The 22,765-nt window shown below is 57.9% G+C and overlaps 1 protein-coding gene across 1 annotated transcript in view; it reads left to right on the forward strand.

Moving 5' to 3' along the window:
• Window positions 1-21,829, forward strand: part of SND1 (staphylococcal nuclease and tudor domain containing 1) — a 419,523-nt gene extending 397,694 nt beyond the window's left edge. The window contains exons 17-24 of the mRNA XM_065883390.1: window positions 7,611-7,799; window positions 12,820-12,961; window positions 16,296-16,419; window positions 17,322-17,391; window positions 18,414-18,527; window positions 19,300-19,503; window positions 21,067-21,111; window positions 21,219-21,829. Of these exons, the coding sequence (XP_065739462.1) occupies window positions 7,611-7,799; window positions 12,820-12,961; window positions 16,296-16,419; window positions 17,322-17,391; window positions 18,414-18,527; window positions 19,300-19,503; window positions 21,067-21,111; window positions 21,219-21,284 (954 nt within the window). The 3' untranslated portion in view covers window positions 21,285-21,829. The remainder of the gene's footprint in view (window positions 1-7,610; window positions 7,800-12,819; window positions 12,962-16,295; window positions 16,420-17,321; window positions 17,392-18,413; window positions 18,528-19,299; window positions 19,504-21,066; window positions 21,112-21,218) is intronic.
• Window positions 21,830-22,765: the final 936 nt, after the last annotated feature.

Here is a 22,765-nt window from a genome sequence, read left to right on the forward strand (position 1 = left end):
GGGGGAACTGAGCCCGGAGGAGGGTGTGACACCCCAGCCCAGAAGAGCTGGTCCCTGGATCGCTGTTTCAGTCCAGGGTTTTTGCTATGCTTCTCAATGCCTTCTCCCCATGCAAGCCTCATTCCTATCTTGTTCCCAGTTCCAGGCTTGTTACTGATGGCTTTGGGGTTATTTAAAGCAGGGCTAGGACCAGACAGCATATGGAAAGGATGGAGGCTTCTGCCTGTTGTTGGGGCCGATGATGTCACCTCTCCCGAGGTATCCTCGCTCCTGCTGCACCTTCTGGAGGAACCTGCAGCCGGCACCTCTCCCCTCCCCGCTCTGCCACCCCTTGTGCAGGAAGTCTTCCTTTCCAGATGCCCCAGGGCAGGCGTGTCCTGAGCTGCTGCTCTTGCCCAGCTGACATCACCTATCCTACCCGAGGCAGCCACCTCCCTTGGGGAAGGGAGCATCGCCCTTGGCTGTTTTCCAGGCAGTCTGCATACAGCCTCCCAGCCTCTGGGGCCGGGGCTCAGTAATTTCCTGTGTTGCCTCAGGCACTGCACAAGAGAGAGCCCAAGACGCTCTCCCGGGGCAGATTGTACCTCTTTTCCATCCTCCCAAAGCGTAAAAAGGGGAAGGTGGGTTATATGGGAGGGGAGACTCCCCACCCTCCCGCATTGCCAAAAATCCCCTCTGTGCTGTGCCTCCTTTGGCTGCCCTGAGTCACCACGTGGAGCGTAACGCCCCCTGCTGTATGTCCTACCTGGTCTAATATTTTAAAATTCCTTTGCCCTAAGTGCCCCTGGCTGCCTCATTTAGGTTGGCCTTTCCGTGGAGGCGGCCTCCAGCTCGCTTCCCCCCGACCCCACCATGAAGAAGGCTACAGGAGGGGACCTGCGTGTTTCCAGCTTTGCCCCAGACTTAGAGCCCTGGGCATCCAGCTTGGCTCCTGGAGCAGGAGAGGGACAGCTGAATGAACCCCCCAAGGTGGTTGAAATTTCCTCTGTGGTCTTACAGCTGAGCTATCTGGTCTTCTTCCCCAGCACACAGTACTCTTTCAGAAGGCTGATTGGCTGGGGGGCCAGGAGAGGTTAGCGTCGTCGGCTCTGTAAGAACATCAGCCCCTGTCTGCCTTTTGTTTCTCCTGCTTCCTGCACACCCCCTCACCTGGCTGGCCCGGCATTGCACCCCGGCAGACTGTGTCTCACTGCCTGGAGTGGAAGAATGACTCCGCCCCCATCGCCTGTTTGATCGAAGTAGTTGCTGTGTTATGAAGCTGGACAGAATCCAGAAGGGGACCAGTGGCGGGGCGCGGGGGGAGACCAGGATGCTCCAGCCGCTGAGAGGAGGGCTGTGGGAAACAAAACGTTCAGGGCCACCGCCACCTTCCCTCCCCGGGTTGCTTCCAGCCGTGGAGGGCGGCAACTGCTCAGGGTCTCCTCTTTCCTCCTCCCCTCCTGCCCTTCCCTGCGCACCCACAGCTGCGAAGGGTGAGACCACAGCCTGTTGGGGTGGGCACTGAGGTGTGTGTGCTGCCTGGGACGGGAGTGCTTCCTCAGTAATTAGGAGACGTGCAAATTAACAGCCTGGGCCATTTGTATTAGTTTGGTAAATAAGCCAGACCAGCTTCATTAGTGGCACCTTAATGTGTCCTCTGTGAGGCAGCAGGGCCTGCTGGCTGCCCCGGCCCGCAGGCAGCCCGGGCCCAGTGGGGCTAGCTGCTCCCCCTCTGGGCATGGCTGGCTGGGCCACATCCCGATCGGCCCTGTGGTGGAGAAGGATCCCTCCCCCCTCCACTGATTAGAAAGGCATCTGTTTGTTCAGCTGGGTTTGGGGACAGTCACTCATTAGGTTTTCCGTCAGCCTGAACTTCCCTCAGCTCCCACTCTGGGTGTTAAGAACCGAGGGAATTGAGCTCAGCCACACAGGGCTGCTGCTGGTTGTAACTAGCCTGGCTGCTGTCAGCTGGCCCTTAGTTGAAGGAAGAGGAAGCAGTTTTACGTCACCAAAACTTCACGGCCAGATTTAGGATTTGAACCCAGGTCTGTCTGACTGCAAGATTCATGCTCTTTCTACCACCTCATGGCGCAGTCAGTACACCCAGCTCTGGAGCAGATTCAGAGAACAGGCTTCACCTGCCTTGGAGCTGACAGTCTAGGTGGAGAATAAAGACATTTTGAAATGAAATAACTGCCCTTCCCCAGAAGTAAATAGTTGATGAAGATGAAGAAGCAGCGTTTGTAAGTCAAGCACTCGTCTCACTGTTCAGCACACTTACATTAGCGCATTTGTCGTCAAAACAGATCCTTGAGGTAGGTACCATTGCAGTTCCAAGGTAACTGATTCACCAGAGCTCACGCAGGTGGTGGGTGGATTTGTTTGGCTCCAGAGTTGGTGCTCTTAACCTCTGTGCTGTACATTGGCCCCTACGTGCCAAAGGGAGAGTAAGCCCATAGATGTTCAGGCCAGGTGTTCAGTTCACCGCAGGCTGAGGTTTAGGGAAGCCTTCACAGGAGGGTGGTGCGGAAGCTGGAAGAGCTCACCTCACGGGGCCTAGTTCAGAACCACAAAATCCCCACCCACTCTGCCAGTATCCAGAGCACAGGACAAGAGATGTTGGCAGGTGAGCAGACCAGCAGGGGTGCACAGTGAGGCAGCACCTCGGTGTCCTTCAGTGCCTGAGGATCAGGTGTGACCTTTGGACATCTAGGCTCTTGCTCTTTTTTTTTTTTTTTTTTTTTGCGGTACGCGGGCCTCTCACTGTTGTGGCCTCTCCCGTTGCGGAGCACAGTCTCCGGACGTGCAGGCTCAGCGGCCATGGCTCATGGGCCCAGCTGCTCCGCGGCATGTGGGATCTTCCCGGACCAGGGCACAAACCCGCGTCCCCTGCATCGGCAGGCGGACTCTCAACCACTGCGCCACCAGGGAAGCCCTCTTGCTCTGTCTTAACCAGAGTTATCACCAAGCCGCCTCCTCCACGTGGCACCACCCCTTCTCATAGTCTCTCCGGGGGCAGTCTCCTCCCTCCAGCTCCGTGTGTTGCTAGGTCTCGGCATTCGGCTTCTGTATGAGCGTTGAGGAGGGGGAGTGAGGAGAAGAGCCATCATCTGACCCTTGCTGACATTGCTTGTGTCCACATGTACACATACCCTGTGGTCCCCTCAAGGCCATTATCAGCCCACCTGTGTACACACCAAATGCCCACATGCTTATGAAGTGTTCTGGCAGCCTGTAGTAGTCACCCAAGGCCTGACCTACCTGAGGTCACATGCCGCTGTAGGAGGCCTCCCAAGGAAGACGGTGAGTCCAGATCTCTTCCTGGAACATTCCAAGATGCCAGAGAGACAGGTAGCCATGCTGTATACCGCTTCGCACTCTACACCACACTCCATGAATAGTTATCTCAGTAATGCTGCGGTAGGAGAAAGAAACCAGAAGAGGTTTCTTGTGTGTTTGACAAGAATGAGCCTCCCCTAACTCCTGTCTACAGTTCGAGGCAGCTTGTAGGAAATTGCTGTCTATGTATCTGTATATAGTCAATCCTCATTACACGTGAGTCCATATTTGCGAATTCACTTAATTACTAAAATTTATTTGTAACCTCAATCAGTACTCCTGGTGCTTTTTGGATCATTTGTAGATGCGCACAGTCTCCTGGTGAGCACATTCCCAGCTAAGGCTGCACAGGCAGTGGCTCTGCCTTCTTGTTTCAGCTCTCATTCTGCAAACAAGTGCCCTCCTCGTGGTCTATTTAGTGCCACGGTTTTCCGGTTTTTGCACTTTTTGTTGTAGTTAAAAATGGCCTCCAAGCATGGCGCTGAAGTGCTGTCTAGTGTTCCTGAGTACAAGAGGCTGTGATGCGCCTTAAGGAGAAAATCCACGTGTTAGATAAGCTTTATTCAGGCATGAGTTACTGTGCTGTTGGCTGTGAGTTCAGTGTTAATGAATCATCAATATGTATTAAATGCAGTGTCTTTAAACAGAAACACTCATAAAAGAAGGTTATGTTTTGATAAGTTGATAAAAATGTGACTAGAGTCTTGTAGGAACCTAACCCTGTGTTTCCCCTGGGGGCAGTGGTTCAGGATTCCCTAACTCCTTGTTCGTGATGACTTTATAGAGATAAGTACCCCAAATAACTGTATATAAGCCTATGCGTGTGTATATGTATATATATTTTTTAATTAGGAGAAAATATCAGAAATTTGAGTCTTTAGGCTGAGTCTTAAAGTTGAACACAGAAACAGAGCTTTTACAGATATGGACCCACATAATGTTATAGTCAAGTCCCAAATTCCTAGCAGTCAGTATGAAAGAGAGACATGATGAAGGATGAACACATATACCCACCTGGGAGCGCCCTGCTGAACCCTCTGCTTGGTTCCCATGCAACTTTTCCAGAGCTAAAGAGTCAAGACTTTGATCTTCAAACTGAACCCCTGTGCCCATCCAGGCTGGGGCGTGGCCAGAAGGATAGACATAGCACAAGGTGAGGGCAGAGAGGCTGCGCGTGAAAGCCCAGCGTCTCAGGAGCAGTGGGAACACTGGCCCAGCCCTATCCCTCCACTAAGCCCAGCCCACCTTCCCCTGAGCCCAGTTGTTTGATTGAGAAATTACTGTGGTGGCGGCAGCTGTAATAAAAGGGGAAGCAGAGACCCTGGGGTGACAGCTTTATCTCCCTCTACAACCCAGGATGGATTGGGCGGCAGCACAGTGCCCAAGGCCAGAGATTTCTTTCCTCTGCAGCTGGCTGGGCCCAGGGGCTTGTCAAGCCCAAGTTAACATATCGATTGCAGGGAGGGAGCGGCTGGGTAAGTGTAAAGCCAGAGCTCACCTGCCAAGAGAGCCTGGCTGCTCCCCAGCAGTTTCGACCCCAGGTGTGGCTGCTAGTCGCCGGGGTCGCCCTCTAGTGGGAGCCTTGAGAGGCTGGCATCTGGTTTGTGGCCTCAGGGTGAGATGTGAATTCGACATTGGCCTTGTAGAGTGGGATCTGAGCGCGGGCACCTTATAGGAGAGAAGGGTTGTACCTGGCCAGTTGCCTCTGCAAATCTGAGGTTCTTGTCTCCATCCCAGGAATCTGGTGCCAAGAGAAGCCATCAAGCTTCTTGTCACACCGGCCCACCACAAGCCCTCGGGCTGGAGGGAGGCCTTGTGCTCGAGAAGGGCAGCCATCCACAGTTTTAGGAAAAGGACACCTGGCAGTGAACACATGGAAGACAAGAGGTCGGGAATGGGGGTGCTGGCATGGGCCTGGGCTCAGTGTCGGTCCGGGAACTGTTCCAGTTTGATTTGCTTTCAGCTGGTCATGAGCAGGTGTCTCCTGAGCCCCCAAATGCAAAGGAGCCCAGTGGTTTGGTGGTGGGAGCCTGCGTCAATACCCCGTACTCTACCCGTTGTCTCATGAGCCCCCAGGCACAAGGCAGGCAGCCCTCTGCTCTTCCCAGAATTCTCCTGGGACCTGCTGCTGCTTGGCCTTAGCACACATGATAAAGCTCGGCAAATGAAGGAGATGGTCTTCTCATGTATCATCCGCCCATCCATCCCTGTTCTTGTCTGACCGCTGCAAGCCTGGCAGCCTCTTCCTCCATCCTTAGCCCTCCCACTGTAGGGGCGCCCAGTGCTTCAGCGCCCCGAGCATTTAAAAGGTGACAAAGGGCTCCTCAGGGAGTCTGTCACTCACCTCAAGTGAATTTAGGTGGCTTATCGGCTGATGAGCTCTCAGGGCCCCTGTTTTTTTTATCAAGTACCATTTTGCCCACCTGACCTCTCCCACAAATGCAGATCCTCCAGTACATTGATTGCCAGAATTCGAGAAGGGAGAGACACGTTTTGCCACTTCCAGGTGCTGGACGCTGGTTCTCCCTGCTCCAGCCCTCAGCGGTAGACCCAGCCCAGCAGAGCCCAACACTTCTGCCCGCCCCGGCTGTACCAGGGAAGTGCAGGGTGGTGGAGGGAGCCGGCCTCAACCCAGTGGAAAGCGAAGAAGGGGCATCAGAGGTGTGCCTGGAGGAAGGAAGGACTGCTCCTGAGACAGAGGCTGTGGGGGAAGAGGAGGGGAGGGTCTTTTCTGCTCCCAAGTCAAGTGGGCGGTAGGGAAAGAAGGCAGCAGGGCAGCTTGGCTTCTGCTCCCAGCTCTGACCCTTGCGAGCTCCACTTCCCTTGTCTGTGCATCAGTTTCCCTGCCGACAAAATCAAGTTGGACTGGATGGGTATAACATCTCTTTTTTTGTAGCTCTCAAACTCTGCGTATTCCCTTCTGTGCCACACCCCCGCTTCAGGTGTCGTTGAACTTGCGTTCCACCTGAAGGGGTAACGGGGGGGCCTCAAGTAGGAAGAAGGGTGTTCAAGAGTAGGAAGAAGTTAGGGTCCCACCCCCACTGCCTTCCCTCCGCCACCCAAGCCGCCTCTGTCTGCTCACAGGGAGTCGTGTTCTGCGCCTCTCCCTGCTGAGTCAGGACTCCGCCAGGTGGGCGGGCTGCTCTCCTCCCCCCTCGCCCCTCGAACCTAGCCCTCTGCCCTTGGCTTGTGCCACTGGCTCCAGCCCAGGCTTCAGAGAATTCCCAGGTATTTAGACATTCATTTTATTGCTTAATCGAGCTTGAAGCCGTTTAAATTAATACAAGTTTTTACGTTTGTCAGCAAAGGCTTTTACAGGCCCCTTTAGCAGGAGAAGAAAGAGGTTGGGAGAAGATCAAAGAAGGAATTCCTCCTGGGCCATTGCCTTCGTGAGGCGGGAGCAGAGTCCATGCCGGGTCTGGGGTCCTGGTTCTTGGGGAAGTCCTCAGGGGAGGAGGCCCGGGAGCCCTTGGGCTCTGCAGGGATCCTGCAGGGTCTGGGGATCAGCCACAGCACTCGGCCCCCAGGTCTGGGCTGATGGTGGTGAGCACACCCTTCCAGTTACGCTTTTTTAGGGATAACTTCCTGCTGGAATCACCCCCGAGCCGCCCCGCCCCCGTGTGGTAGTGTACTTCCTGCCCACATCTCCCTGCTCACCTGTCCCCTTCCCTCCTCTCCTCACCTGGCTTTCATCCCACCTCTTTCATTACCTTCATTAAGCATTACTTCTTTCAGCTCTTCCGGGAAGAACACAAGTTCCGCTGTCCTCGGGGATTGCCTTGCTCCCCCAGGGCCTGTCTTCAGGGCAGAGCTGTGGTTCGGTGGGTGCTGAAGAAGAGTGGGATGTCCCCACAGCCACAGCCGCTGCCTGTCTCACCCCGACCTTTATCTACATGCTTGTGCGCACGCGCGTGCGCACGCGCGCGCGCGCACACACACACACACAGCGAGCTTGCTTAAGCTAAGGAGAGTCAAGTTTACCCTAGTAGCTCTCTGCCAAGAGGAAGGGGAGGGGATTTGAGAAGAGAGGGGAGTTTTGAAGTTGCTTTGTCAGTGACGTATCTGTCAACAATGGTTCTGGGCTGCAAGAGGCTGAAAAGTATAGACCAGCTCACAGCACTCAAGTGAAGTGTTCTAAGAGCCTCCCACAAGCTCCTACTCTGCTTGGCTCATCGTTGCAGCTACTCCTGTCCCGTGGAGTGACGGTGGTGGCAGTGGCCCAGGGCCGCTCTCCTCCGCTGCCCACCCTGGGCCCCTGCTGCAGGCTGACGCTCCCTGTCTCTGCTCCCCAGGTGGAGGTGGAGGTGGAGGGCATGGACAAGGCTGGCAACTTCATCGGCTGGCTGCACATCGACAGCGCCAACCTGTCCGTCCTGCTGGTGGAGCACGCGCTCTCCAAGGTCCACTTCACCGCTGAGCGCAGCTCCTACTACAAGTCTCTGCTGTCTGCCGAGGAGGCCGCCAAGCAGAAGAAAGAGAAGGTAGGCTGTGGAATTGGGCCTGGCCGGGGAGGAGGCGGCTGCCTCTCTCACCCTCCCCTCCACCCCCATGCACCAGCACCGCTGTCTCCATACGACAGACAGAAGCGGTTCTGTCACCCCTCAACTGAGTGACCCCGGTTGGTGTTGGTCTCAGACCCCATGTCAGAAACCACACGCTGAGATGGCCCCGGACCCGCTCTGAGCACTCCCTGTTGGGCCAGCTCTGGTGGCCCTGGAGCAGGAAGCAGCATGGAAGGTGACCTTGGAGCCCCTGGGCCACAGGAGACCGGGAAGCCTTCCCTCCTGCACCCTGCCCTCCGGTGCTCTCAGAGAGGCCGTTGGCCTGCAGCCCACGTCTGAGTTTCCTTCACATTGCCCCGCAGGGAAGCCCATTTTGGAAGCTGCCCCAGGAGATGCATAAAGCTGTTAGGACCCAGATTTACAGCCCATCAGTCTCTGCAGGCACTGCATTGAGGAGACAAGGGGGGCGGGTCGGAAAGCAGCTTTTGGAAACAAATGGACGATTAGAGAACCCAGTGGTTTGGGTGATGGGAGTCGGACTCGGCACCCCCCGCCCCCAGCCTGTCGCCACTTACAGCCCAGCACCAATAATGGGGATAAATCAGCTGGCCACCAATGTGTCAGGGCTTCTCTGAGTTTGAGGAGGATTTCATGGGACGGCCATGCTGAGCCATAAATTTGTTCCAGGAATAAACGTTTCTTTCCCCATGGGGCAGCCATCTGGCTTACAACTCGCCTCTCAGAGCCGAGGCCCAGGCACCTGCCACAGGGAGTCAGGGCTTTGGGGCCTGGAAGGCCCCTCGGCCTCGCCCCCACTCCGGCTCTTCCCACCTGTCCTCTGAGAGAGGACACATCACTTCCCCCAGGGGCCCGGTCCGGGACCCCTTCTTGGATCTCTGTGTATGTCTTATTCCCATCCCCTAGAGATTAGGGCAGGTGACCGATCCTACTGGAGGCTGAAGGACCCCGGGGAGAGGTGGCCCCAAAAGCCAAGACAGGTAACAGGGACTGTCCATGCCTTGGAGGAGTGAGCAGGCCACCATGGGGCCCCCAAGGAGATTTCCACCCTTCCTTGTCCCAGTTCTGCTCACATTAAACCCTCTCTGCCTAGACTGATGGGGAGGCAGACAGCCTTGGCTCCAGCCGAGGAGCTTCCTCTTGGAGTTCCTGTTTGTGGCAGCTGAACCTAAGACTGCCACCTCCATGTCCTCTGCTCGCCACATGGAAATGGAGGAGACGTGGTGCTGGGCCTCACGTGCAAAGGCTGAACAAGTTAGCAGCTGGGTGTCAGTGTGGCAGGCACCGGCCTCTAAGGCCCAGATTCTGAAAGCATCTTTGCCCCCCGGCCCTGCTCCTTGGCTACTCAGCACCTGAGCTGAGAAGCTATCTCTTCAGATCTGAGTGATCTTCTACCCTCTGAGAGTAGAGACCCCAGAGGGACCAAGGAGAGGACAGAGAAGGGAATCTGGCCAAAGATGGAGGGTGGTCCCTTGCTTAGGTGCTGAACTGGGCATCACTGTTTACTACGCAGTGGATTTGTCTGAAAGAACCCAAGTCATCATTTCGCGGGTGCCACGTGATGGTGCTGAGGAGTAATTGCTAGTGATTAATTACTTACTCAGGCTGCATGGTTTTATTCCGGTCCAATTAAAGTGCGGCGCACCACCTCAGGGTGGGGGCCTGCCTGCCTCCTGGGTCCCTCTCCTGCACATCTCAGCCTCTTCGAGGATCCCGGGGTGACCTCACATGACTTGCCTCATCCTGATGGGCCGGGACCCAGGAATAGTATGGGCAGAGCCTTGCAGCGGCCCTCACAGTTAGCTGCACTCAGAGAAGTTGGCGGTCCTCTGGGGGACAGTAAACTATATATCTGAGGTGTCCCCAGGATCCCCAGCCTTGCCCCACTGGTTACCCCATGAGAGCTGCCTTAGCTGTCGAGAGACAGGCACATCTGGGGTTAAAAGATCATCGTGGTACCTATGAGCTGACTGAGGAAAGTAATACGGAGAGATTTTGTGAGACGAGGAGCAAGCAGAAGTCTTAGGTGGGTGTGATTATGTGCGTGTACATTTCTGAGCAGGTCTGTCTGGGGAAACCCCGCAGTGCTGTATTCCCAGCTCTGAGAATTTAGCTGCCTCCCTGCCAGGCCTAATTCCTCCCTGTGCCTTGCAGACGCCTCTCCTCATGAAGAGGCTAGTCAGGCCCTCCCCTTCCTCTGTAGGAGGCTGATGCAGGGCTCCCCTCTCCGCCTCCTTTAGGGATCCTGGGCAGGTCTGAGGACCAAAGAGGGAGCCACAGAGGGCAGCTGTCTGGACTGTTCTGCCATCACCCCTCCCCCTTTGTGCCCCAGCAGGGCCCTTGACAGGGCTCTATTGGCCATTGGTTGGCCTTTACTGAGCTTGGCTTCCCCGACGCGGGCTTGAAGGCCTCCACCCCACTGGCCCCATGCCAGCCCCACCTCCGGAGCCTCCTGAGCAGCGATATTAAATAGGATTTAGAAAGGAAAGGCTCCAGCCAGTGGAGCCTCAGTCCACACTGCCCATCGTTTGCCAGGAGGTGCACCCAGGGCTCCCCAGGGAGGAGGGAGGGCCAGGGGCAGGGTGAGGACAGGAGCCTCTACTCCTGACCTGGCCCCGCAATGCAAAAGCGATCTGAGCAGGACAGGAAATGGCGCGACGGAGCAGCGTGTAGCAGAGGAGGGAGGGGCTTCCCTTGCCCACTGCCCACTTGTGTCTGTAGCCAGGGCCATGGAGGGGTCACAGAGGGTGTCTTGCCGATGTGTCTGTCCCCTCCCTGCCCAGGTTCTGCAGGGGGCAACAGAAGCCAGTGTGGGCAAAGCAGGCCCTTGTTCTAAGGGTGGGGACCTGGGCGGCCAAGCCCATCCAGTTGACTGACTGCTTCCCACCAGGAAGCCACACTGACCAGCTTGGGCAGGGACCCCGCACGGCTCCACGACTGAAGGGCCAAGCCCGTCCTGCCTTACAAATGGAGCTCCTCCATCTGAGGAGGAGCTCTCCCTCTTCTGCCCTTCAGCAACCTCGTGCCTGTGCTCCCCCCCTGCTGCCCCGGGAGCTGTGGGACACCTGCCTCCTTGTAGGAGAGGGGACTGAGGGCCAACCCGAGGCTTTGTTTACATCATCTGTGACCTCTAGCCCGCTGCCCACCCTGCACCTGCGGGGGAAGATGCTCCACCTCCTCTCTCCCAGGAGGAAACCTGACGCTGTCACCTGAGGCACCTTTACTTGAGGAGTCGTTAGCAGTTTCTGCTCTCAGCCTGTCAGTCTGTCCCCAATTCATCCACACGGAAGAAGAAGCCGGGTGGGGTTAGGATGGGGGCCCACGCAGGAGGCTGTACAGGGGCCCTGGCTCTCCAACCCGCTGTGTGCTGGGAAAGGAGGGAGCACGATGGGAGAGGGGAGGGCCGCTGACTTGGTCTGGAGCGGGTAGGGGCACTGAGTGCAGACGGATTGGAGGGTGGTGTGGTGGGAAAAGGGGGCAGAGGACAGACTGCCGGGTCAGGAGGGCCACTGCTGGGGAGGGGGCAGAAGTTTGGGCCCAGCTGATGTCTCTCCCATCCCTCTCCGCCACCCTCTGGCAGTCTCGCCCGGGCTCAGAAAGTCCCTGTTGCTCGTTCCAGTTCTCGGGGCCCTTGCCTCTCCTAGTGGAAGGACACACACTCGTGCCACATTAAAGGCAGGAGCATGGCCTCTGCGGGTGTGGCCCAGAGTGGTTCAGTAATTCCAGCCTTCCTGCCCTTCAGCTGCTTCCTGATGCCCCCCAGGAGTCCGTGTGTCAGCTGCGTGATCATGTGGTCATACTCTGCCACCTCTTGCAAGGGCAGAAAAGGCGACTCAGAGAAGGCATGTGACTTGACAAAAGTCACACAGCAAAGTAAAGGGCAAAATGAAAAGACCAGAGTCCACATCTCCCCACCTACAACTTTCCCCATTGCTCAGTACTCTTTTGTGTCCAGAGGCCCAGTCACTGCCAAGATTCCCCTTGAAGAGCTCTAGGGCCAGGCCGCCTGTGTTCAAATCCCGGTTCTGCTACATCTTGCAAGCCTGTGTGCCTCAGTTTCTTCATTTGTAAAAACAGGGGTAACGTTTATACCTTTTCAAACGGTTGCTGTGAGGATTAAATGAGCCAGTACCTGGATAACGTTTAGTGTGGTACCTAGTAAGCATGTAAGGTTTGGGCTAATATTTTATCACCACCCCACTCATTCCTGTGTGTGTGTCTGTGGGACCCCGTGTGTGGTCCAGTCCCCCGTACTCCCCCACCCCCTTTCCAGCGCTCAGATGGAGAGCCACCTCCCTCCCCTGCTATGACAGGCCTCACTACTGGGATAATCTCCTGGCCGCAGGATTGGATTTGACGTGCTGTCACCCCGAATCAGCTTCTGAGCCGCTACAGCCCTGACAGTGCAGGGCTAGGGGAGGGAGGGAGAGGGAAGGGTGGAGGGGTGTGGCCCAGCTTCTGAGCCGGGGTCAGAGCAGTCTGCTGGAGGTGAGAAGGGCCCGGGGCTGTCACTTGGAGAGTCTCAGGAGCACCTGTGGCCCTGTGACAGTGGGAGGGCCTGGAGAGTTCAGAGTGACCCCCGCAGGGTGGTATGAGGGAGGGAGATGGGGACCCAGCACCACTCCAGCACCGAGGTTCTCACACGCTGGTATGCGTGGGAATGGGAATTGCTGGGGAGACTTTGGTTTTGACTCATTTTCCCTGGGACCCTGAGAGCACATCCTGATTTGGCAGGCTGGGGTGGGACCCAGGCACCTACGTTTTCAATAAGCTTCTGATGCCTGTCAGAGCCGCTGGATGGGAAGTGCTCTTCCCATCCCCACCCAGGGGCAGGAGGGTTCCAGGGGCTCATCCTGTGGTGACATCACCTCCACACTCACTCACCGGGGCAGTGACTCCCCCTGCCCAGAGCCCCTTTCCTGGCACCCTTTCTGACTTCACTTCCTCATGCCCTCCTCCCCTGTGCTGACGGCACACGCAGGTCTGGGCCCGCTATGAGGAGCAGCCCGTGGAGGAGGTGGCGCCCGTGCTGGAGGAGAAGGAGCGCTCGGCCAGCTACAAGCCAGTGTTTGTGACCGAGATCACCGACGACCTGCACTTCTACGTGCAGGATGTGGAGACGGGTGAGCGCACAGGCGCGGCCCCTCGCGGCTGCTGCCATGACCTGGCCCGCCTCAGGGCCCCTCTGTTGAGTGGGAGGGAGGGACACAGCCCAGGGCTTCCGGGGGCCTCCCCGAAATAGCCTGCGGCTGCTGCCCACCTCCCGGGCCCGAGGTCGTTTTATCAACTGCAAGTGAGCCCCGGAGCGGGCGAGGCTGAGCAGGTCCTCTGAGGACTGGTGAGGTAACCAGTTTTGTCTGGGTGGTACTTGGAGACTCTTAGGTAATTGTTTTAGTCCCAGACACCCCTGGCAGGGCCGTGCAGGAGGATTTGTAGCCCTCAACGTGTATCAGGAAGCAACGGACAGATTGGCTCTGTGTGGTCAGGAAGCACAGCCGGCTCAGCTCAGTGCCTCTCCCCCTCAGCTTCCTTGGGAGGGGAGGAGGGGGAGCCTGGGCTCGTCTCTGCTGGGGTTTCTCCTTCTCCAGAGGTTGCCACAGCCCTGAGTGGTAGCCAGTTGCCATGGTAACTGGCGGCACTCTAGGGGAAGTCGTCTTTCTGAAGGACCCTTCCTCTCCACCGTCTTCCTCCCTCCTACCCTCAAGTGCAGCGCACCGTGGCCAGGGTCCCCTCGGCAGAGACCTCAGGCTTCTGGAGGAGAGAGGGCGGTAGAGCCGGCTCTCACAGCAGCTGCGCTGGGGCCCCTCCAGCCCAGCTTCCCACCTTTACTCCCTTCACTCTCGCCATCCTGACCTCCCTCCTCTCATTGCCACCCTCTGCAGGGAAACGTTTTAGTTGAGGTCAGAGGAAAAAGCTCTCAGAGCCAGCTCTCAGTCCACAGAGCCAGATCCTTACAGGGCGGAGGGGGCTGAAGGTGTCGGTGACAATGGACGCAGCCCCGTAGGTGGCAGGGTGCGGCTCTGCCCACCCTCCCCAGCCTCACCTCCAGGCCCACTCCAGATTGTCAACAGCCTCGCCTCAGCCACCTCCCCTCTAATATTTCCCAGGCAGGTACCTGCTTTTGTGGCAATGTCATTTCACCGGGAAAGGCTGACCATCTCGAGCCCTGGGCTGGCTGTACTTGGGAGGGGAGCAAAGCCAGGGAGGGGCAGAGATGGAAATGATGAGCCTGAAGGATTCAGTTCTCTTGTGGCCGGCCAGCTGTAATCCTGGTGAGAGGGGCCCAGCCATTGCCTTGGGACTGAAGCCGGGAGGGGGCCTCCAGGCTGGGTGGTGTGGAGTTGGGGGGAGTCTGGGTGGTGGCCCAGGTAGGAAGGAGAGCTATTCCTAAGCACAGGAGCCAGCGAGAATGGCCCTTGGAGAGCTTGGGGAAAGGGAACTCAAAGAAGACCCTGCCCAGGGTCCCCCGGCTCCCAGGCAGGCTCCACCTGGCCTCTGGGTCCTGCTGGGTAGACCTGCCTTGAGTAAGAACAGGCCCCGGAGTCTCCAGGAGACAGAGCTTGAGGGCTCAAGGCCTTTGCCCGCGTACTGGCTGTGATCTCAGAGGCTTCCCGTGCCAGCTCTGTACCCTGCCTGCCTGTCTCTGATTGCTCTCGGAAGCCAGGACTGCACTGAGTGGTAGCCAAGGCAGATGATAGGGAGAGAAGGAGAACTTGGGGGAAACCGTGTATTGTTGGAAGATTGGAGGAGCGAGTGAGGTGCTGTGTGGCACGCCACCTGGCTAGGTGTAGGCTCCAGAGAAAACCCTGCCTTCCATCAGATCCGTGAAAACAAACCTCAGCGTACACAGCCTCCCTCTCCTGAAACCTTTTACCCTTCTTGGAGGCAGGGACATCCTCTGGCCCTGTTTCCCTTCTCTTAATTAAAGCCTGCCTTCGGGAAGGATCTGGTGAAATGATGAACACATCGCCATTGGCTCTAAATGACCAACCGGGCTTTGTGTAAGGACTTCCCAGAGGGCTTTGCCTGTTCGCAGAACTGTTGCCTTGGAGCAAAGCAATAACAATAATAATAAAAATAGACCAAGTATGGCAGGACCTTGTCTGTGTAGAGGTAGCTTCTTAGTCCCTGAAATTTTACTGTCTGGGCAAGGAACGCAGGCGCAGGAGAACGGAGGGTTTATTGCCGGGCGGGGGGAGGGCAGCGCCTTCTGAAAAGTCCCTGAAACGTCCTGTGAACACCAGCATCGGGGCCCGAGAGTGTGGACAGGGCGCGCGCCTGCGGGCCCCTCTTCAGCACTGCAGTCATCAGGCACCCTGCACAGCCGGGGCTTTACTGGGTCTCTTGAGAGTAAGCAGAACCGAGTGAGCTATGGTCTGTGCCGTGAAGGAGCTCCCAGTGTAGTGGCAGAAACATAAACCAGACAGGGAATGGATAAGGCCCACTGTGACAAGCGTACCAACGGCCGTCATGTGTCAGGTCCCTGTAACAGAGTGGCCGGGGGCCCTGAGGATGGGGGGCGAGTCCTTCACCACCACCAGCCGCCCTCACCTCAGAGAGGGAACGGGGAGCAAAGGGCCTGCTGAGAGCTTGAGTCGGGCCCAGAGGGACACAAAGGAGAAGCCACTGGGGGCTGATGCTCAGCAGAGTAGGGGTGAGGGGCCGTGGCAGGAAGGAGCCAGGGGAGGGCACTGAGAAGACCTTGGGGGTTGCCACACCCAGTGAAAAACAGACCAGCAGCGGGGACCGATGACCCAGGGTCCATGGTTCGGGAAAGACAAGGCAGGGAAGGGGTCTCCCTCCCCCCAAACGAGGAGGGCAGTGAGTTGGCGTGGGAGGGTGGGGACCCAGCCTGGCAGCACTTGGAGGTTCAGTTCAGCGTGTGTCTCACGGGGCGCGTCAGGTCAGAGTGTCCACGTTTGAATGGACTGAGACCGGGCCCTGCTGCCAGGATTGTTCCCCACGTTGCCCGGCGCAGATTCTGAGGCCCTTTCCTTGTCCGGGGTCGTATGGGGCCCATCCTTCAGCTCCACTTTTGCCCCCAGGAGACGTTGCCGAGAGTGGCTGCTGTCCGTCACCGCCTCTGTCGCCCAGGCCAGGGCCCGCCCTGGTAGGAATGGAGAAGGCTGGTTGGCCTTGGCCTTGTTTAGTGTCCACTCATTTTCTCTACCTCCTAAACCAGAGCCCAGGAACATTCCCTAGGGCGTCTCTGGCCATGGCCAGTAGATTGGAGAGCCGAGACTGGAAGACTGGGTGCCTCTAAGGCCTGAAGTGTCAGCAAGATACTGTGAAACCTCCTCGACCAGGGACCAAAGAGGACTTGCCTGTGGGACGGGGGCAAGCCAGTGCCACGGGCACCCTACAGCATTCCACATCCTGCCCACTCCCCAGCCCCATCTAGAGGTGATACTCCAAGGCACATGGCACCCAGGTCTCACTCCCTGTACCTCCCCACAGGCACCCAGTTGGAGAAGCTGATGGAGAACATGCGCAGTGACATCTCCAGCCACCCTCCCGTCGAGGGCTCCTATGCCCCACGCCGGGGCGAATTCTGCATTGCCAAATTTGTAGACGGAGAATGGTAGGCCACCTGGACCCGAGCAAGGCGAAGAGTCTAAAGTAGGAGCAGCAACAGCTCTGTCCCCAGGGCCCAGGCCTGCAGAGCCACTAGCCAGACTTCAGGCATTTGCCATAGTGGCCGCTTTCCACTGGCTGCCTGTTCTCCACCTTGGCCGCTCCCCGGAGTGGCCCTCTTTGTTGCCCACAGCCTGTTTGCGGCCTGCGCTTTAACCCGTGGTTTTTCTGCAGTCAGCCTCTGGCATAAAGAAGTGTCCCTCCTTCTCTCTCCTGGCCTACTCCTTTGGGGGAGCCCTGGCTGGCTGGAGCTCTCCAACACCCCCCTCACCCCACGCAGGAAAAATGACGTCAGGGCGGGGCTAGGGGGTGGGGTGAGGGTGGAGGCTGGTGCTCAGTGAGCCCAGACCAGCGGCCACCCTCCACCCCAGCTGCCTGGGACGTGAGCGGCAGCGCTCACAGGCTGCAAGAAGGTCACTTATGTCTGCTCTACCAAGCGTGCGGCCCATGGCCTTCACGGGGTGACGAGGTGATGTGGATGCGTTCCCTGCTCTGGCCTCCCAGGCAGACCTGCTGGCTAGTTACAGCCGCTGTTCAGTGTGCTGCGTTTAAACAGCAGGCGTCAACCTAGTCATTAGTCTTGTCGCTTTATGCCCCAAGGACACGTTAATCCGCTCCACACGCTGCCCTCTGCCTCCTCTGCTCCCAGCTATGCTCTGATTCCATTAAATGGTGGCCACAGCACCCGAGCTGTGGAGTCCGAGAACTGCCCTTTGTGGCATCCATGGGTGTTCACTCTGAGCCCTGGGCAGGGAAATGCTGTAGCCCCTGCCCTGCCATCGCTGGCGCTCCAGGGAGACCAGCCTCCTCAGGGCTGTCCCTTGAGTTCTGCCCGTGATGCCATTGCAGGTACCGCGCCCGAGTGGAGAAAGTCGAGTCTCCTGCCAAAGTACACGTCTTCTACATCGACTACGGCAACGTGAGTGTGGGGGCCAGGAGGTGGACGAGTGCGCAAGGGAGGGGCCCCAAGTGCCGCCAGGGACCCTTCAACACAGGCCCCTAGGTCAAGTCCATCTGCTCTCTCCAAGGTCCCTCTGAGCTTTAGACTCCCTCCCTCCCTCCCTGACAGAATGGTGAGTGTGTGGGCCTCTCTACTGTTCCTCTAACAGGCCCGGACCCCTGAGTGACTGGGCAAAACTGGCATCTCTGGTCCGAGGCCTGTGAGCACTGAGTGGTCCTCTGTCCAGGCCCCAGCCCCGGTTCCTCTTCTGCCCAGCGTCTCTGAAGAGTGGGTTCCCAAGGCCCCTGGTCCACGTGCTCAGCTGGGTCCTTGTGTGCTGCTCCCCAGCACATCCCAAACCCAGGCTTGCTGGGAAGGGGCTGGTACCCCTGGGAGAAATGCCCCTTGGGCTGGGCCTGGGAGTGTCCCAGCAGTAAGCAGGAGAGAACGCTGTCGTTCAGAGCCGTGCCGCCCCCGAAGACTAGTGTGGAAGGGCCGTTAATAGAAAGCCCAGGGCTGGGCCACGCTCCCCCCTTACCACCCGGGAATACACAGAGGAGGGGGTCTTGCCAGGCTGGGGTTGCCCCACACACCTGAGCCAGAACCACTAGCAGGCGGGGTGCTGCCTGGACCCTCGTCTTGGAGCGCCCTTCCAGCCAGGGCCCCCCGCTCCCCCAGCCTGTGGGAAAGGGGTCAGGGAGCCCATGTCACAGAGGAAAGGTACTGGGGAAAAGTGGAGACAGTGATTAGAGTTGAGCTACCAGGTTGGGTATGCAGTAGGAGCCACCAGGTGTGCCACGACCAGGCCCAGCTTCCCACCTCCCAGGCTTCGCAGACTGGGCAGGTCTGTGTATGTGGCTACTTGGAAACGAGCCCTGGGGGATGGGGTGGGGGATGGAGGCGCTGAGTTAGAATCCCTAGGGGCCTGGCCATGCGAGTTGTCCCCCGAGAGCAAGGGAGCTCCGAGTGTGTGATGCTATGGCCTGGTGTGTCCTCTGCAGAGAGAGATCCTGCCGTCCTCCCGCTTGGGCACCCTGCCACCTGCCTTCAGCACTCGCGTGCTGCCAGCTCAAGCCACGGAGTATGCCTTCGCCTTCATCCAGGTGCCCCAAGACGTGAGTCTCCACGCCTTCCTTCCCCAGCGGGGACTGTGCCATGACGCTCAGACACTGCTGCAGTCCCAGCACGTATCTGCACGAAGGAAACCCAGCCCCATCCCGGATCCCACCCCTCCCTCACCCTGGCCCCCTCTCACGGGGCTGAGCCCCCGGCATGTCCCTGGTTAGTGGCCACTGTCTCTAGCTTCTTGGGCTCTCGGCTGCAGTGGTCTCCCAGCACTCCTTCCAGGCTCAGACGATGCCGCCAGAAGTAACTGCCCCCAAACAGCTCTGACCATGTCACACCTCTGCCGGAAATCCTCCACTGAGGTCCCACTGGCTGATGGGAGGAGTAGAAACAATGGTGATGGTCTGTTAGTCACGGGAGAGAGGGGTGTGGCCAAGGAGGTTGAGGGAAGGTGGCGTCAGAGCCTCTGAGCTGGCTCTTGAGAAACGGGGGGCCTGGTGGGCCAGGGCATGTTGGGCGAAGACTCGTCCAGCAGCCGCAGCCGGGTGTTGGGGGCCCTGCGGGCAGCAGCAGGAGATGTCGGGCCCTGTCTGCCTGGGCAGGGAGGTTATTCTTCGTGTTGTAGGCGGAAGGGGCTGTGGGAAAGGGAACCCTCCATGTCCAGAGCCTGTTTCCTCCCCGGCTGGGGTCTGAGCGGGGAGTGAGGTGATGCTGGCCCGTGCTGGGCAGACTTCCTTGAAGTCCGTGAACAGGACCTGGGGCCCTCACGGCTCGTGGCTGGCGCTCGCCTCTCACGCTGACCGGGGTGTGTCCCTGCCGCAGGAGGATGCTCGAACAGACGCCGTGGACAGCGTGGTGCGGGACATCCAGAACACGCAGTGCCTGCTCAACGTGGAACACCTGAGCGCCGGCTGTCCCCACGTCACCTTGCAGTTTGCCGACTCCAAGGGGGACGTGGGGCTGGGCTTGGTGAAGGAGGGATTGGTCATGGTGGAGGTGCGCAAGGAGAAACAGTTCCAGAAGGTGGTACGTGCTGCGGATGCGGGGTGTCCCTCGCACCTCCCACCGCTGTCATGGGGGCACTGGGAGGGGACTGCACCGGGAGCCAGAGGGGGAGTGGGGCACCCACCGTCTTGCTGCTCCTGTTGGGGAAAGATAATGGATTTGGGTTTGTTGGGGTTTAAAATTTTAAAAGCTAATTACATCCCAAATTAATTGGCTGCTAGTTTGGCTGAAAACACAGCTGCAAACTGGAGCGGAAAGTTTGCCTTTGCCTGCACCCCCGGTGACAGGCTAGGAAGCTCTGCCAGGGGTGGCATGGAGAAGGTCACAGCCTGTTGTGCTGTCTCCCGTCCTCACCTGCTCCTCTCCCAGTCCATAACCAGCTCCCAGCACTCAGCGCCACTCTGCCACAACACCCCTCCAGCCTGTTTGGAGAGGCGCAGGGCTTAGAGCTGGGCCTGAGCCCTGCCTCCCTCGCTCATGAGACATCTGGCCCTAGAGATCAGCCTTTGGAGTCTCCCATTCATGACTTGAGGAGAGCACAGCCAGCCCGGCTGCTCGATAGGGTGGGCCACGAGGATCGGGGGCTGACGCCTGGGAAACCTTCGTGCACTGCTCATTTGTTGATCACGAGGACCAGGCCTCTCCCGCTCTGCCCCGTTCCCATCCCAGTTTCCCCTAGCCTCATCCCCATGACACGCCAGCCTCGAGGGACGGGCCAGGCCGGTGGGAAGCTCGTGCCCTTCTGCAGCGCCCAGCTCCCCCGCACTCCTGAGTGGAGGGACACGAGCGGCAGGGTTGAATCCAGTGTTCTTCTCTATCCACTGTGGCCTCGCTTCCCCTTCTCCCCCGTCTTTTGCCTTTCCTCTCTCCCCACATAATGATTGGTAGTTTGTGGATCCATGGCTCTGGTTCTGCAAGTTGATTAACTCATTTGGAACAAGACCTCAGTGTGAGTCACTTCTGTACCTCATCTGGACAGGAGGGGCCTGACCCTAGTCTTCCCCCCAGTTTCCTAGGTCACTCCTAGGAGTTAGCTTAAGTTTCCCTATAAAATTGGAGCTCTCAGTGTCCGCCATATGAAGCTACCCATAACGTCGCTGGTGTCTAGAAACACCTAATGTGTTCATTCATTCACTTACTCATTCTTTCAATAAATGTTTACTGAGGACCGACAGATCTCAGTGAACAAGAGACAACGTTCCATGGAGCTTACATTCAAGCATGAGGAGACAAAAAAGAAAATAAACATAATAAGTCAACAAAATTAAATGTTAGACGATAAGTGCGATGGAAAAAGGGAAAGTAGAAGTAAAGAAAGGGTCTCAGGAGTATGTCGGAGGGAGTGGTGGTGATTTTAAATGGGGTCATTTGAGGCCTCCTTAAGAAGGCGATACTTGACCAAAGACATGAAGGGGCAGGATAGGTAGCCAGGTGGACAGGAAGGGGAAGCGTGTTTCAGACGGGTGAAACAGCTAGGAGACTGTGACTCTGCACTTGGATTTTACGTGGAGGGACCCGATGAGCAGGGGAGTGACGTGACCTGGGCCTCACCCTGACCACCCCTTTGTCCTCTTGTCCCGCCAGATCACAGAATACCTGAACGCCCAGGAGTCAGCCAAGAGCGCCAGGGTGAGTTTTTGCCTCAGGAGCCCCAGAGGGTGCTGAGAGAGGGGCTTGGCCGTTTGGGTCCCAGCAGGTCCCACCTCCCTGAAGAGCCATTTTCTGTTTCCTCTCAGCTGAACCTGTGGCGCTACGGAGACTTCCGAGCCGATGACGCAGATGAGTTTGGCTACAGCCGCTAAGGAGGGAATCGGGTCTGGCCCCCATCACCGCTCATGCCAGTACCTCTTCCTCTGCCGGGAGGGGGTTTTCAGCTCCAGACCTCAAATGGGGGGCATAGATTGGGTCCAGCTTTGCTTCAGTGTATGGGAATGTCTTGTAGGGTGGCATCTGGGCTGGGGACGGGGGGTGGGGGAGCCCAAGGCTTTCAGGGGACAGGCCACTGTCTTCTGCGAGGACAGGCACTGCCAGCCGCTGTCTCTCCCAGCTGATTTTGTTTCTCTTTAGGGGTTTGTTTTCTAAAACTTGTTCTCAGATCAGGAAGAAACATGAAAGACTTTGTCCTATGGAGGGCATGATCCTGGCACCCAAGGCCAGCTGGCACTCCACTTCTATCCCAGACTCCCCTTTTCCCCAGCTCTCTGTTCAGCTGTTGATTATGTGATTTCTCTGATACGTCCATTCTCAAATGCCAGCGTGTCCACGTCTGCCCCTTTGCCAGCCCTCCCCATTTCTGTATTTAAAGCTTTTGAGGCCCAATAAAATAGTACATGCTGTCTGCAGCCCTTATTGATCATGGTGGTGGCCAGAGCCCAGGGTTTCATCAGCCCCAGGCAGCAGGAGAGCTGGGCACTTGAATGACCCCTGAGGTCTAGTCCATATGCCTGGCCACACCCCCTAGAAACATAGCCAGTCGTGGGAAGCAGGGCAGGCCTTCAGAGCTCCAAGCAACTCCTGGGGCCTGGTGGGCATACCTGACACCATGGCCATCATGCAGAAGGCTGGGGATCTTCTCTTTTGACTCATCTGCACGTGGCTGCCCTCAAGAACCTTAGCAGCTTGGCAAGCAGTGCCCAGGACACTCCATGCAGGAAAGGCCAGGCTCGGCCCCGCCAGGCCCAGGCGGGAAGTTGCTGGGCCTGTCCTTTGGCAGGACCCACCAGAGCCCCCACAGGGGGCCAGAAGGGACTTGCCGAGGGAGATGAGGGGATTCCCCTCTTCCTGCTGTAGCAGAAGGAAAGGCTAATGCCAGATAGGCTGGCACAGCACGTGTTAAGGTCAGTGGCCCCCAGTCCCTGCCCAGCTCCCTCCAGCGTGTGTCCACTGGAGAATTGAGCTGGAGGATGAGGGCTCCGAGAGGGGTCTGGGCAGCAGGCTGAGGAGAGCTCGTCTCCCCAGGTTAGCTCTGGGTCTGTTTGACTTGACAAGGTGTCTCCCAAGTCCTCCAGGTGGAGCTGGCCACGGAGCTCAGAAACCCCAGGCTACTCCTAGCCCCTGAGGGGGGAGCCCTGAGAGCGGCCACCGTGGTATGTGCAGTGAGGGGCCTGCATGCTTCTCAGGGCACGAAAGCAGGTGTATGCGTGTTGGGGGCTCACCACTCCAGCAGCTGCAGTGTCCAGGGGACCTGCCCTTTCTCCCAAACCCCAGGGCCCCACCCTTGTGGCTCTGACCTTCCCAGGCACATACTCTGGTGTCAAACGGTGGCCCGTCTTCTTAGCAGCCC

The sequence above is a fragment of the Phocoena phocoena genome, chromosome 9, assembly GCF_963924675.1.
Source record: "Phocoena phocoena chromosome 9, mPhoPho1.1, whole genome shotgun sequence".
NCBI classification, from domain to species: Eukaryota; Metazoa; Chordata; class Mammalia; order Artiodactyla; family Phocoenidae; genus Phocoena; species Phocoena phocoena.